Consider the following 16,699-nt stretch of genomic DNA (forward strand, 5'->3'; position numbering starts at 1 on the left):
GATCATAATAAGAACTACTTGTACTACTTCACAATTTCTGTTTTATAAGCTTAAGACAACTCAATTTAAGTTTTTAAAAATTATGTAAATGCAGACATTTTGCCCAGGCCACCAACAAAATACTAATAATGCTATTCTTTTAAAAAACTGTGAATGTCAACCAATATGGTGCAGCAAAAAAAAAAAAAAAAAAAAAAATTCCAGCGCCTGTGTAAAACACTTGAAAATGGAATGGATGGATCAATATTGATATCCAGGGAGCTCCATGACGAGACAGCGAGTAGGGACGCAGGTGCAGGAGAGGAGACACACACAGCACACACACACCATGTGGGAGCCACTGCGCTAGCATGCATTCTTTTAGGTGATTTGGCTCTCTCTCTTGGCTCCTCTCCTCCTCTCCTCTCTCTTCTCTCTCCTCTCTCTCTCTCTTACAGTCTCCTTCTCTCTTTTTCCCTTTTCGCCACTTCCCTCCGTTCTACTGAGTTTTCCCCAATAAACCCTTTCCCTTAAAAAAATTTATTAATCAAGTGTCAACACTACTTATCAAAAAAATAGATTCTACACCATAGGGGCATTGATTATAAAGCAAAGCAGGGGGCATCTAAGCAGGAAAAAAAAAAAGGCAGAGTGGAGTGGAGAAAGCAGGGGTGTGACATGTTTGGTTCTGGACATACTGAGTCTAAGTTCAGCCATAATTAAAGGCTGGATTTTTTCTTTTACATTAAAATGAACCATTCTTAAAATGTACTATATTCAGTTATGTTTATAATAACAGAACTTTTAAAAAGTCTAGTGCTGTGGCATAGCAGATTAAGCCACTGCATGCAGTGTCAACATCATATATGAGTGCAGGTTCAAGTCCTGGCTGCTCCACTTCTGATCCAGGTGCCTGCTGACTCTGGTAAGACAGCAGAGGATGGCCCAAGTGCTTGGGAGACCCAGAAGCAGCTCCTGGCTTTGCCAAGGCCCAGCCCTCATCATTATAGCCATTTGAGGAGTGAACCAGCAGACGGAAGATTGATATTCTTTCCCTCCCTCTCTCCCCCCTTCCCTCCCTCTGCAATCCAGTCTTTAAAATCAATCTTTTTTAAAAAGTCTAGTGCATTTATCTTGCTAACAGAAGGAGCATACATTGATAGCAACACACACAGGGAGCCCCATGGCTGACAGCAGACATGGGGGGAGGGGTGTGTGCCAAGCAGGCACTGCCTTGGCCCTGATGGAACAGCAGCGCTCCCTGGCCGGCTTTGCCCCCTCTCCACCAGCAGCCCCATTTCTGCGTCTCTTCAAGTTGCGACATGCATACCAGCAGCTGTCACCAGCCAGCCTTACTTTATATCTTCATCGTTGGCAAAAGTCACCACGGCCCTGGAGTTGGGGGTGTCCAGGAGCTGTCTGATAATTCGATCAAAGTCAATGCTTCTGTCTTTGCGCTCCTGGGGGATTCTCACAGACTGGGCGATGCAGAGGCCACCTGTTCAAGAGAGAGAGAGAGCAGAGCATGAGAATGGTACCTGCAGAAATACCGGCGTCAGGGACGCAGGCGGGGGAGGAGGCCCTTCTGAGTGCTGAGGGCACGACGCCTCCTTGGCGATGGTTCTGAGTGAGAGTGGTGCTGAGTCCCGGGCTACTCTTCAGACGTGGCGCATGTCACACCCCGTGCACAGCCGGATTCTCCTCGTGATACACATAAATGCCCAGGTTTGCTGGGAATATCAATGATGCTAATTTGAAGGGGTAGGTATAGCTTGGCAGACAGAGTTGGTAGGTTGGACAAGGCCCTTAGAGTCAATTTCACAGGCTACACTGAAAGCACCATGGGTAAAATGCCACATTTATTTCTTTGACTTTCTATGTGTTAGCACTTGCTTTTTGCTTTTTTCCCCTCATATCCATCTCAAATGTTAAAGCTCAGTGCCAATGACATAACCCCAAAATAAAGCCAACAAGAATACAACACGCTGTAACAAACTCTAATTAGGTGTGTACTAAGGGGCTGGTGTTGTGGCACAGTGAGTTAAACTGCTGCCTGTGACACAAGCACCCCATGTGAGTACCAGTTTGAGTTCCAGATGCTCCACTTCCAATCCAGCTTCCTGCTAATGCACCTGGGAAAGCAGCAGAGGATGGCCCAGGTGCCTGGACCCCTGCGATCTACATGGGAAATCCTGTTGCAGTTCCAGGCTCCTGGCCTGAGTCTGGCCCAGCCCTGCCTTTGTGGCCATTTGAGGAGTAAACTGGTGGATGGACAATTTCTCTCTCTCTCGATATATATACATATATACATATATAAAACTCTTCCTTTCAAATAAATATTTTAAAAAATATGTACTATGTGCCCAAACCATTATTGAATGTTTTACATATGTCATCTTGTTAAATCCTCTTCAAAAATGTATAACATGCTCTGCATTACCCATTTTCTATTAGCGTAAAGGGGACAATGAACAAATGAAAGATTTGTTTTCTGCACGCTTCTCAGAGCCACTGTGATACTGAATGAAATCTTGAGTTCCAAGGTAGGGAATGAGCAGCAGTTCACTAAGTAACTGGTGCGGGTCCTACGGCTCCCTCTTTGCCCAGTAATTGTGCCTGGATCCAGTGTTCTGCAGAACACTAAGAAAACCAGCACGGGTCAAAGGGTTAGAAAGGATACAACTAAGAAAGACCACGCAGGGGCAGAGAATGGGGCGTGGAGACAAGAGGTCCGGCTTCGGCTTCTGCAAGTGCGTCTGGGTCTGAACCTACAATGCACATGCTCACTGCACAATCTGGACAACCAGGTAAATGGTTCTCAGCTTCCACAAACATGGAGAAAGGAATACTGGAGTCCAAAGTGAGCTGCCACGGTACTTTCATCTCCATGTTGGCTCCTTATAAGGGGCTCTCAGCCTTCAGTATGCAGGAAATCACCTGTTCACAACACAGACTTGGAACAGCAGCGTCAGCCAACCTGACCCAACTGACCTTTGTGGTACAGTCCTCACAGCTACAGGAGAGCAGGCACCGCTTTCAAATGCAAATGAGCCATTCACTGAGACCACACTCAGGAACTGGACAGACACACACACACACAAGTTGAAAAGCTTAGCGGTCAGGCAAAGCACAGTACAGAAAAAGCAGAAGCCAGTAACAGCTAATAGGACAATCTCCAACAACTTGGGAATTAACCAACACACATGCAAATAACCCATGGATGGTTGCGGTGCACTAGGTGAACCGACAGCTTGTGTTGGCAGAGGACTGGTTCTGCTTCTGATGCAGCTTCCTGCTGTTAAGCCTGGGAAGGCAGTAGAAGATGGTTCAAGTACACAGCCCCCAACCAACCGTATGGGAGACCAGACTGAAGTTCCTGGCTCCTGGCTTGACCTAACTGAGCCTTGCATGTCACAGGCATTCGAGGAGTGAGCAGTAGAAAGAAGCTCCCTCTGTCACTCAGCCCTGCACATGAATGAATAAGTAAATAACCAACCAGCTGACCCATGGGTCAAAAACAAAGCATCAAGTCAGATTCAAACAGTATTCTGAACTCCGGGGCTGGTGCTTTGTACAACATGTTAAACTGCCACTTTGGACACTGGCATCCCATACTGGAGCATTAGTTCAAGTTCCAGCTGCTCCACTTCTAATTCAGCTTCTTGCCAGTGCACATGGGAAGGCAGCAGAAGATGGCCCAAGTGCTTGGGCCCCTACAACCCATGTGGGAAACACAGATGGATTTCCTGGCTTCTGGCTTCAGCCTGGGACAGCCCTAGAATTTTCTGTCCATTTGGGGAGCACAACAGCAGATGGAAGATCTGTGTGTCTATCTCCCTCACTCATTCTGTCACTCACTCCCCTCCTTCATCAATGTATCCCTCTCTTCAAAGAAATAAGAAAATCTTAAAAAAAAAAAGTATTCTGAGCTAACAGAAAAAAATGCAGCATATCAAAATGTATAGGTTGCAATTACAGAAGTTCATGAAAAAATAGCACTACACGCTTCTATATAGGAGAAACATCTGAAGTCAGCAACTAGAACCTGCCCATTAATAAGAGAGGAGAGCAGAACAAATATCAAAAAAAAGCAGAAAGACATAAATGTTAAAAAAATCAATGAATCTGAAAACAAAACCAGTGAAAGCAAAACCCATTATTTTTAAAGGATCAATAGAAATGCATATACCCATAGCCATAGGCAGGCTGCTCACAAAGCAAGTGGTCACAAAGGACCACAGGTGGAATAAGGTAAGACTGCTGACGTCATGAATTCTGACACAAACTTTCCAATGATACATTAGGCTACCTAAAGGAAACGGAAAACTTCTTAGTAGTTAAGCCATCAAAGGCAAACAAAGAATCTGACCTAAACATCCCTATAGAAATTAGAAATGCCAAAATCACAGTATCAAAACTCTCACCGTTCTCAATAAACACAACTTTTATGCATCAGTAAAAAAATCAGTATAAAATGGATACACTGCTCACAGGAACAAGACAAGAGGATCAGCAGCAGTCTCTGGAGAAAGGCATGCTGAATGTGCAGCGATTCACCACCACACATCCGTGAGAAGAGCCCAGGAGAGACAGCAAGCCTGGTGGGTGTTTCAGCCTGCAGCTCAGACCCCAGTTAATGCGCCCCAGTCACTGCTGGGAGTAACTGAGCTCAACACTCCACCTGGGTTCCTGACCTGTACGAGACAGCGGGTGAGGATTCAAGTATGGGGCAAGTGCCAACCACAAAGGAGACCTGCAATGAATTCCCAGCTCCTGGCTTCCCCTCAGCCCAGCCCTGGTCATGGAAGGCATTTATGGGGAGAAACATCACGTGTCCACTCTCTCTATTTCTCTCTCTGCCTACTAAATAAATTAATGTTTTCTAAAAATTTAAAAACTCGGGGCTGGCGTCATGGCTTACTTGGTTAATCCTCCACCTGAGGAACCAGCATCCCATATGGGCACCGGGTTCTAGTCCCAGCTGCTCCTCTTCCAGTCCAACTCTCTGCTGTGGCCTGGGAAGGCAATGGAGGATGGCCCAAGTGCTTGGGCCCTGCACCTGCATGGGAGACCGGGAAGAAGCACCTGGCTCCTGGCTTCGGATCAGCACAGCATGCCAGCCATAGCAGCCATTTAGGGGGTGAACCAACGGAAGGAAGACCTTTCTCTCTCTCTCTCTCTCACTGTCTATAACTCTACCTGTCAAAAAAAAAAATTAAAAACTCACCACCAATCAACGAAAAGCACCAAAGGGTACAAACGAGCAAGTCACAGGAACACTCCCTCCATGCTGCTGGAAGTGCCAGTGTTTGGGCAGCCCCCAGAATGTCAGCCGGTTACCCTACCACACAGCAGTTTCTCTCCTCGGTTTTTAATCAAGCGGAGTGAGAATTTACACTTGCATACCTGCAGTTACACTATGTCTAACAGTTCTATAACCACCAAAACTGGAAGCATGGAACCTTTCAAGAGGTGAATGGGTGAAAAACTGGTCCCTAAGACAGAACTCTACTCAACAACAAAAAGCAACCTAAACCAACTTTGTTAACTAACAGAAGCCAAACCCAAGAGGTGACGTATGGTTTAACTCTATTTTGTATTGTGGCCCAGAGCGAACTGCAGGGTGGAAAATACACAGGTGCATTCCATGGGCTGGAGAGGGAGAGAGGCCGACCACACGGGGACCACACAAAGAACTCTAGGGTGACTGCAGTGTTCTATACACAGCTGTGCCAACAGGTTCAAGATTGCAGGCAGCTTCGGAACAATACGCAGCAATGACTGAATTGTTGAAAACTCGGCCGGGATATCAGGGGATCCTACATGGAACAAGGACTGTGACAAATGGCTCCACACATTTGGAACACTTCAGGTGATCTCACTGAAGGCGTCCTGTTGAAACAACAGCTGGCTTAAAGTAATGATGACTTTAGCATTTTAATCAGAAGTAATACATGTAAATACAAAAGGCTGTACATAAAATGGCACTCTGTTTTCTAAGTTGATTGTGTCGCAGAGATACGGGTTGGCATTTCTGAAACTGCTTTCCATCCTTGAGATGAACAAGCAAACTTAACTAGAGATAACAGAAGCCAGGTTCCTTACTGTGGGAAAAATGTGTCTATCCATCAGCAAGGAGCCAAGGCCAGAAAACACCTGTGGTACCAAGTTGGAGGCAGTGACGTCAGTATAAATTCACATTGCAGAGAGCAGGTCACACTTGCATACAGGGTTTATATATAAATACAACAGTACTTCAATAAACTGTAGGAAAGCCGGCACCGCGGCTCACTAGGCTAATCCTCCGCCTTGCGGCGCTGGCACACCGGGTTCTAGCCCCGGTCGGGGCACTGGATTCTGTTCCGGTTGCCCCTCTTCCAGGCCTGCTCTCTGCTGTGACCTGGGAGTGCAGTGGAAGATGGCCCAAGTGCTTGGGCCCTGCACCCCATGGGAGACCAGGAGAAGCACCTGGCTCCTGCCTTCGGATCAGCACGGTGCGCCGGCTGCAGCGCGCCAGCCATGGCGGCCATTGGAGGGTGAACCAATGGCAAAAGGAAGACCTTTCTCTCTGTCTCTCTCTCTCACTGTCCACTCTGCCTGTCAAAAAAAAAAAAAAAACAAAACTGTAGGAAACACAATTGAGAGGTAAGTTTATTTGGTGCAATTTTTAAAAAAATCTACAGGTATGTGTGTATCCAACAGGACCCCCTGAGAAGATGTGGTGATACCCCCTCACAGCTAGGACTTGCAGTACTCAATTATTGGTTTTGCAACACCAGTTTCAACCAAAAGAACCAGATCTCCCTAGCTAAAGTGCTGATGCTAAGCTAGAGCCGGCATGCAAAGAGGAACCTGGATCATTCTGCAGTAGGGGCATGCAGGAGGACACAAGGACAACTCAATGGGAGAGCAAGTGAGAGGGACACAGGCACCAACCTCGAAGAGTCTCCAGTGGACAAAACCAGATCACAGTGACAATGATGGCAGGAGGGTATGGCCCAGAGAAAGAACAGACATCCAGGAATCTATACTGACACAGCCAAATGCTGGAATAAACAGGACAAAGAAGCAGATCTGCAGGGCAATTCAAAATAGCAAATGCAGAAGCAGCAGAGGGAACAGAGCAACACCGTTAGGACATAATAATCATCGATGCTTGTGAGTTCCATGGGTGACTAGTATGTCTATTTATTGTACAACTTACCTACTTACTCAACTGTCTATTTGCATGTCCAGGTCTTAGCTTAATAAATTCTTACTTGGAGCAGGTTCAGAAACCTGAATTTTTAGCAAGAGCCGGAGGTGAGTGATCCTCACACACTTCTTGACCTGGAGAAGTTGGCCCATAGGTTTATTCTTTCTGCTTCCAGAAGTTCATATTCAGCAGAATCTGCAGCTCTATCACCCTCCCAGGTGATACTGATGCTGTGACCCAGGGACCACACTTTGACAATCACTGAGCCAGGCGAGACTGCTGCCAGGTTTTTGGCTCAGGAGCTGATACTGAGCAACGCTCACTTGGATGTCTCCATATCAGTGATCACCAGAACACAGAGCTGTGCTTTCATATTCTAGCCAGCTCTGCTTATGGAGCATACAGGATGGTGACACAAAGAGAAGAAAGAAGGTAGACTGTTATATTGTGCTACGTGGGCATGATGATGCTGGGAGCAAGAGAAGTTTCCCCAGGTCACAGCGCCCACATCCTCCCTGTTCTCCATGCCTTAATTCCTACAAGTCTGGCGCACATTAACGTGAGGAGAGGGAGGAAACCCTCTGTGACCTCTCCCGGGGCTGCTGGAGGGAAGAACGGGCTATGGCAGAGCAGGCGAAGCTGTTGCTTGCAACACCAACATCCACAACAGCGTGCCAGTTCAAGTCCCAGCTGCTCCACTTCCAATACACCTTCCTGCTAATGATCCAGAAAGGCAGCAGAAGATGGCTCAAGTACTTGGGTCCCTGCCACTCATGGGGGTGAGCAGGAGGGAGTTCCTGGCTCCTGGATTCAGCCTTGTATGGATGTGGATGTTGTAGCCATTTGGGGACAAAGTAAGCAAATGTCAGATCTCCTTCCTTCCTTCTTCTCTCCCCCATCCCCCATTTCTTCCTCTCTTTTGATCAGTCTGCCTGCTACCTGTCAAATATATTAACAAATTTTAAAAAACAAAGAAATGGCCATTTTACCACCAGCTTGGCAGGATAAGGGGGCCATTCTAGATAGAAACCCAGCATCCTATCAGGATTCAATTACAGCTGAGTGATTAAGCAAATGAGGACAAACTCCATTTGGCCATCTGATTAGCAGATGGGCGGCGTGCACTGCTGGATTAAGGCTCACCCAGCGCACACTGGGGAACCCATGCACGGAGTTTCATGACTGCAGAATTAAGAGGTTCATCTCTTCTTATAGAGAACTGCCCACAGGTGAACAAAATCAAACACTTCCACAGAAGAGATAAATTGGCTATTAAGATGCTAATTGGAAAGAACATATTCATAAAACCAACATGCAAAAGAGGACGAAGATTGGAAAACAGGAATAGAAGGAAACATGCTGTTTGGTCTCCTCGCAGAAGGCTTGAGCTGCACCTGCTGGAGAGACAATCAGCATTGACTTCAGAACCTAAAGGAATTGGCTAAGTTCAAAAACTCACTTGCATTGCAGGTGGGTGACTTCGACTCAAGCATTCAGTTCAGAAGAAGCCTGTGGTGCCCAAATGTGTACGGCGACAAAACAAGCAAGTTCTCTGTGTCTATCAACAAGGAGCAGAGCAATGGACCAGTACCCACACACAGAGACAACATCCACACACAGTGCTTACACTGCAGTAGGCTTACTTCTTAATAATGGCAAAAACTCAGTGCATCTCATTTTCCTGACACATAACAATCTGCATACGACAAGCTTTCACCCTATTGAAGGCTACCTCCCATCTCTGGTTCTGTTCCAGCTGAACCCCTCATGGCGACTTGAACACGCCAGCATCTCTGACACTAGTGGTCACCCCAGCACAAAAACAGGTTCCAGTGAGCAAATGCAGGTTAATAGCAAGAGATGAAGGAGGAGCATTACAGGTGCAGGTTAAAAGCCACCTGGGTTTATGCCAGTTGGTGTTACAACTCGCCAAGCAATGCACACTTCTACGGGGAGACATCAGGTAGTGTCAACATAAGCAGTGTGCAAGAGCCATGTCACAGACAGGACCACTCCATTTGTGGGCCTCCCTTCCATCTCTTCGCTCTAAGAGAAAGCACTTCAATGGCTAGAGGAGACACACACCACTGAACTTGGGGAAGGAACTGCCGAGTCCCCGAAGTCAACTGCTGCTTGATTCGGAGCAGGGAAGTGGTCAGTGTCCTCTCTCCTTGTGCTGGGAAGCAACGTGAGTGAAGATCATTTCTAATCAAGTACCTTCCTCTTTCCAGTGATCATGGACTGTTTCTCATCTCATAGGCAGATGCAGCAGGAAATGGTTCAAAGTCTGCAACCCGATCCTATGATAGCTCATATACAGTAGGGTTCCACTCAAGATTAGGCCTATGATTTAATTTGATAATTCAATTTTGCAAGTATTTATTAAGACTCTATTATGTGAAATACTCTGCAGCATTTTTTTAAGGAATCGCATACTCATATGGAAGAAGTAGACAGAACCTTAAAATAATCTTAACTACTTCTCCATTACTAATGGGGAGACTGAGCTCCACAGAGTCTGATAGTGACAGTATTACTCATAGCTGAAGGACTGGGTCTTGCTGACCTCTATCTACAGCTCAGATACCATTCTAAAGTCTTTATAAAGATGAACACATTCAACAATTCCACCAACCAGTGAGGCAGGAGGAAACAGTTATGAAAAGAAATAACTTACCCCAAAACACAAATTTAATGGCAGAACAGCACCAGGACGTTTGTCTTCTAGCACCTCATGTCAGAGCACAACATAGTGTTCTTACAACATAGTGTTCCACTCCACAAACAAGAGGCAAGGAGAATAAATATTCTACAAGGAGTCAGAGGTGAGCAGAGCGCAATGTGGCAGAGCTCCTACCGCAGGCTGCAGAAGACACTCTCAAGCTTGGCAAAACGGAAGGATGCGTACTTACAGGAGTGTAAAGAAAGGTCGTGGTCACGCTACATGAGACTGACCAGCCTCCATCCCCTTCCATCTCTCCCAGTAGAGGACTGGTTTTGCTTAGGATGGTGATACACGGAGCTCTAAGTAAGAGCTTTTCACTGGTAACAGCCGAAGTGCTCAACAGTGGTCCTCATGTCTCAGACTTCTGAGAAGTAGGGATGACCATGTGACCAATGCAACAGGCAGACATATGCTGGAGACAGTCTCAGAAAACTCAGCTGTCTCAGGGAGAAGAGGTGAGAGAGGGAGAGAGCAGCCGTGGGTCTTCCTCCAGCCTTTTGTATCAACAACTCTGGAACCTGGTGGGCTTTGGACCCTGCAGTTGAGACACTGGTTAAGAGAACCATGTTACACACCAGAGTTCCTGGGATCAATCCCTGATTCTGGCTCCTGATTCCAGCTTCTTGCTGGAGGCAGCGGCTGATGGCACGAGTAACTGTGTCCCTGCCACTTACGTGAGAGACTTGGACTTTATTCACACCTCTAGGTTTCTGCCTGACTGTTATAAGTACTTAGAGACAGAAAAAGGCTATTGGAGGTGTCTCCCTCCTCTCTTGGACTTTCTGACTCTAGAATAAATATTTTAAAAATAAGATGCCTGGAGCTTGTACTGTCCTCTTGGCACCACTGGGACACGAGCAAAACGCTGAGAATCAAGTCCGGAAAACTGTTTTACACCAGAGTTCCTGACATCACACATCTCCTAGCAGAAGCAAACATCTAAATCCGGGTATGGGAGAGAACAAGACCTCCTCTGTGTAGTCCACCAGCAGTCAGTTTCCCACTCTTTCAAATCAGACATGCTTCTAAATAATCATGGCCCTCAGAGAACTCCCAATTCAGTAGCCACAGGAGAGAAAACTCCTGAACGTGAACACGTCATTCAGATTTCAAAGCGAAACACCTATCAAAGGGATGACCACTGCAGTGGAAACAGTGGACAAGTGGGGGTGAGCGCCCCTGCATGGACATTCAGACAAGTTCCCTGGGAGGCTGGGAGTCAGTGTCAAAGAGGCAGGTAGGCAGACACTGCCAACAGCAGTGGGCTGGGGAGGGGCGGGCAAGGATTTTCCGCTGAGTCCCTGACAGCTCCTTATCACTTTTTTTTTTTAACATTCATTCATTTATTTTAAAGTCAGATTTAGACACACACAGAGAGGCAGAGTGAGCCCTTCCATCTGCTGGTTCACTCCCTATATGGCCTCAATGTCCAAGCTGAGACCAGGTGCAGGAGCTCCTTCCAGATCTCTCATGTGGCTAACAGGGGCCCAAGCACTTAGACCATCCTCCACCGCTTTTCCCAGAGCTGAATTAGACATGGAGCAGCCTTGGGCCAGCCTGTGGCATAGAGGGTAAAGCCACCACCTGCAGTACCAGCATCCCATATGGGAACCGGTTCGAGTCCTGGCTGCTCCACTTCCAATTCAGCTCTGTGCTATGGCCTGGGAAAGCAGAAGATGATGGCCCAAGTCCTTGGGGCCCTGCACCCACGTGGGAAACCCAGGAGCTCCTGGCTCCTGGCTTCAGATCGGCGCAGCTCCAGCCGTTGCGGTCAATTGGGGAGGGAACCAGCAGATGGAAGACTGCTCTCTCTGCTTCTCCTTCTCTCTGTGTAACTCTTTCAAATAAATAAATTACAAATCCCATTCTGGATGGGAGGAAAGAATGAAGCCAGGGCAGACAGACAGTCCCGGAAGAGTCTCAGGAGCCAGAACACAGACAGGTTATTGGGAAGCCTGCAGCACTGAGGGTGGCTGCAGCCAAGTGAAGGAAGGCAGGGTGGACAGGTGGGAGGGGTGGCCTGCCCCAGACTGTGTGGGATGACCACATGGGCCTGTGTTCCTGGGCAAGGCAAGTCCTGCCTGTGCCCTGCCAGGGAGGCCCACATCTCTCATCCAAAGCCTCTCAGGTACACGGGCTCATCAGGAGCTGGTCCACAGTAACTTTCAGCCAAGGAATGTGGGCAGTGAGCCGACAGAGACAAGTTCACCAATGCCAGTGTCATGGTTGTACCCGAGAAGCACTCGCCTCCCACGACGGGACACACTGAGTCCCACAGAAATCAAGGGCCAACTGTGCATGCTCTACCTGACTTCACCTTGGAATCTAGGAACCAACAGAACCCTGAGTGCAAACCCCCTTATTTTGCAGATAATGGAAAATGTTCGACAAAGGGCAAAGAACCAACCAACTTATCCCCAGAGACTAAAATTAAGCCCACTGGACTCCTGAGCTCATACCTCCAGTTCATGATGGCCCACTGTGAGTTATTCTCCTGGCCTGTTCACACTCCGTGTTTTTTTCATTCCCTCGTCTAAGAATTCAGCGAGAAAGGGCCATGTTTCAGGCACTGTTTCAGTTGCTGGAAGCACCAAACAGCCCACTCCCTTGCAGGGACTTGCGTACTGAGACAGCCTTCCTTGTGATGGCCTCTGCAGAGGCTTTGAGCTTCCCTTGCAAACAGCGTTCCATCAAGGGACAGCAAGTTCTGAAATGCTGGGGTCCTGCCTATTTCAATGAAAATGCACTCCCAGAGGTTAAACAGTGCTCACTCCAACTCAGGCAGCCTTTGGAAGGCAGGCTGCTCCTTTCCCTGAGTAAGAGAGAAGCTGTCAGATAACTGTTCTTTCCAATGGCTCAAGCAGCCTGGACAGTGGAATCAGGCATCCCTTCTAACTGAGCAGCTCCTCTGTCAGGAGGTTCTGATGTGTATCCGTGCAGCTTAAAAGCAGATCAAGTCACGGAGCCAGAACAGGACAAATACCAGTTTCCAAAATGCTCTTCATGTAGTCAGTTTTTTTTTTTTTTTTGACAGGCAGAGTGGACAGTGAGAGAGAGACAGAGAGAAAGGTCTTCCTTTGCCGTTGGTTCATCCTGCAGTTCATCAGCTGCGGTTCATCAGCTGTGGCCAGCGCGCTGATCCGATGGCAGGAGCCAGGTGCTTTTCCTGATCTCCCATGGGGTGCAGGGCCCAAGCACTTGGGCCATCCTCCACTGCCCTCCCAGGCCACAGCAGAGCGCTGGCCTGGAAGAGGGGCAACCGGGACAGAATCCGGTGCCCCGACCGGGACTAGAACCCCGTGTGCCGGCGCCGCAAGGCGGAGGACTAGCCTAGTGAGCCGTGGCACCGGAAGTAGTCAGTTCTTACTTGAATGCATATGGGGAAAACAGAGAATTCTTTTATGACTCGATTTAAACCTCGGAGATAAGGAGATGAAAGGATGCTGTGTCTCTGTGGGAAACCCTCCTGGGAACTTCACTTTTGGGAGGAGTTGGGAGTAGGCATAGATTCAAAGGAGAACTATCTGATTATACTTCCGTGGCCGTGGTTCTGAGGCTATGAGTTCACCTTCGTGAGCTTTCTAGCAATCTCTGCACACCTTTCTTGCAGTACCATGCTGCCGTAATGTATACAAGCATCCGTAATACTTGCAAGCATCCGTACTGTTATTTTCCATGAATGGACCACTAAGTGAGGTGGGCTATTCTCCAGTGGTCCCCTCACAGAAGTACTGTCTTTGCCCCATCCTGGCTCCTTCATCTGCTCTGCATTTTCTAATGCCTCCCTTCTAATTTAAATACTACCAGGTTATGTCAGAGATGGGCAGAAGTAGAAGCATGGATCTTCAAGGTCAGTAACTGGAAACTAAGTTGGCATTCCGAAGGCTATATAGCCAAAGCTGATATTGGGGCAAAAAGTTACGACACCTGACCTTTAGTCGATAGTTATTTCCTTAACAACTCGCATGAAAACACGAATTCTCAGGTGACTTCCTTCTCCCTAGCGGCACCACGTTTCTCCCAATGAATCCATAGAAACAATCAACAGAATGCCTGTCACTCCATATGGTCGCTGGGGCTATCAATTCTCTGTGAATTACAGACATTTCTGTGAACTACGTTATAACAGTGCCTTACATTTAATGGATGAGTCACAGAACTTTCAATCTGCACTCTCCAGCAAGCGATTCCATATCCCTTTGCACCTGCTTAGAGGAGAAACCTGAGTCTCCATCCTGTCCACCTACATGAGCATCAGCTCATACTCCAGCCTCTGGGCTGCTTCTGTGCACTTGAGGGAGCGCCTGAACACACAGAATTGCACGTGTGAAGGAGCAGAGAGAGCAGTACCTTCAAGCCGCTGTACTGCTAATTTGGGTAACAATCCGCCGTGCGAGGTATCAAAGTTAGAGTCATCTGCATAGAACGGGATGAACTGTCACTTCAGCAGTGACCTCTGCTCAAAGACAAACGGAGCTGAGCTTCAAGAACTGTGCTGCTTTTCAAGGTCTTTCTCCGTCACTCTTTTCCCTCTGCCCCTCAGCGTTCGTTCTAAGACATATCAGAATGGCAGCAAGCTATTATCCCTCTTAAGACTTGGACGAGTACACTTATCCATAAAAGCCATTTTTCAAGAAACGGACCATGTATCATTGGTACGGAAACCTGCCTATTTATCACTGTCCTGTCCCAAGCCAAGGAAGTGGAGATGCATGAATCTCACATTTAATGGATGCAGAAACGTGTCATCCGCATCCTTTGTCACCAACGCCGGGGACAATTCATGCCTTTCCTCCATGAAGAGGGCTACATGATTTAAGAGATGTTTCTGGAGCCAGCGCTGTGGCATAGCAGGTAAAGATGCTGCCTGTAGTGCCGGCATCCCATAGGGGCACTGGTTTGAGTCCCAGCTGCTCCACCTCTGATCCAGCTCTCTTTTATGGCCTGGGAAAGCAGTGGAGGATGGCCCAAGTCCTTGGGCCCCTGCACCCACGCTGGAAACCTGCAAGAAGCTCCTGGCTCCTGGCTTCAGATTGGCGCATCTCTGGCCATTGCAGCCAACTGGGGAGTGAACCAGTGGATGGAAGACCTTTCTCTCTCTGCCTCTCCTCTCTCTGTAACTCTTTCAAGTAAAAATAAATAAATCTTGAACAACGACAACAAAAGAGATGTTTCTCTAAGCACAGCAGGCCAACCAGGACAGGAGCTAACATCATACAGCTGCTCTCCAGGACCACAGCTCTGAGCTTTGCACAGAGGAAAACATTTAAAGGAGATTCTTCCTTACCCCAGCTCTGGGAGAAGCCTTGCTCTTCTTTTCCTCTCCCTGCTTTGTTTGCAGAATCCCCACAAGAAGTCCAGCCATGAGAGGGGCCATCAGCCTTGGGAACTCAATAGCAAGGCTGTGTAGTCATTCTACAGAGGCTGAGAATTTCCCGCGGTCAACCTCTCCATTTGAGGTTAGTGTGCTCATCTGCACAGAACTCGTGAGCCTACACACAGGATTATTCTGAAAATTTGCCACAATCATCTCCCTCCCAGAACCAGCCATGCAGCTGCCATGTGTGTAGGAGTCAGGATACAGCTCTAACTGCAACCATCTTCCAACTGGTTGACCCCAGGCTGCCCCAGAGAATGCTGAGGTCCCCTTCCAACAAGGTGTTGTCAGTATCGAACCAAGACAACATGTTTTCTCACATAGTTCCATATACACTCAACTTTTTACATCATTTTTGTGTTTTGATAACAGAAATGAAAACTTTTTCATTCTCAAACATGGAATGTATGCTAAAAAAAAGCTCACACTTTAATGGTAGCAAGGTAAATTTGATCAAGGATTTGCAACACGGTCTTGAAAGAAGGGAGGAAGAATCACACAAACAAATATCCTCAAATCCTAGAATTCACCTGATTAAATAAAGCATGGACAGTTCCCAAGGCTTATGTTTTGCATCACACACACACACACACACACACACGAGTGAGAATACAGCCTTCTTTTTACTTCTGCCACTGTATATTCTAAGGGTTACTATCACTAAATGAGCGGGGTGGGGGGCTGCTGTTCCCAATGCAGACAATGAAACCAATGCTTTGAAGCAACTGCATCTTCAAATCACGCCAATCAACTGCTTCTGATAAAGAGAAGTCACACCAACTCCCAGAAACCAAGAATGTGAGGGGAGAAATATTTGTCCAAACTACAGCACTTGTACCTAGGGATTAAGAAGTCGGAAATCACAGGGTCCTGTGGTTTTCCAATTGGCCTGACACATGCCAAATGAAGCCCTGAAATGTGATTACACAAAACGCTACCTCATCAACCAAGGTTCAATGCAAAAATATTAAGGGAAAGCCTGTAACCTTGTAAGAATGAATACAGGTGTTCATTTAGGTTAAAGCAAGCGATCACCTTCCTGATTAGGTGGGACCTGAGCATCAAAGTTGGCAGAGTGCCCTCCCAAGAGGGGAAGACGCACGTCTCTCCTCATCCAAATGCCTTCATCACAGCCTTGGGTCATAGCTGCTGCTTTGAGAATGCTGGGAGTTAAAGAAATCAAAGGAGTGAACACGATCATTCCCATCTGAAGCGATTTACTACACTGCTGTGTGGCACGTGGATTCGGTCCACGTTGCCTTCTAGAGACCCCGAGGGGCCCTGCTCCAACAGCGGCACCCACCTCCATGTCACCTTGGGCTTTAGGAATTAATCTGACACAGGTGGGAAGAAGAACGTTCCTTAAGCAGTAACAGAAGCAGGAGGCGGCCAACGCCATACTTCCCCTTCCACATGTCCAAGT

The 16,699-nt window shown here is 47.5% G+C and overlaps 1 protein-coding gene across 5 annotated transcripts in view; it reads right to left on the reverse strand.

Annotated features, from left to right (window-relative positions):
• The window catches only part of GRM7 (glutamate metabotropic receptor 7), a 742,767-nt gene that overhangs the window by 405,765 nt on the left and 320,303 nt on the right, over positions 1-16,699 (reverse strand). For all 5 annotated transcript variants that reach the window (XM_089305656.1, XM_089305657.1, XM_089305658.1 and 2 more), the window contains one exon: positions 1,336-1,477. In XM_089305656.1, the coding sequence (XP_089161782.1) occupies positions 1,336-1,477 (142 nt within the window). The remainder of the gene's footprint in view (positions 1-1,335; positions 1,478-16,699) is intronic.

Source organism: Oryctolagus cuniculus, chromosome 10 (assembly GCF_051225735.1).
Source record: "Oryctolagus cuniculus isolate XC-2025 breed Fujian yellow rabbit chromosome 10, ASM5122573v1, whole genome shotgun sequence".
Taxonomy (NCBI): domain Eukaryota; kingdom Metazoa; phylum Chordata; class Mammalia; order Lagomorpha; family Leporidae; genus Oryctolagus; species Oryctolagus cuniculus.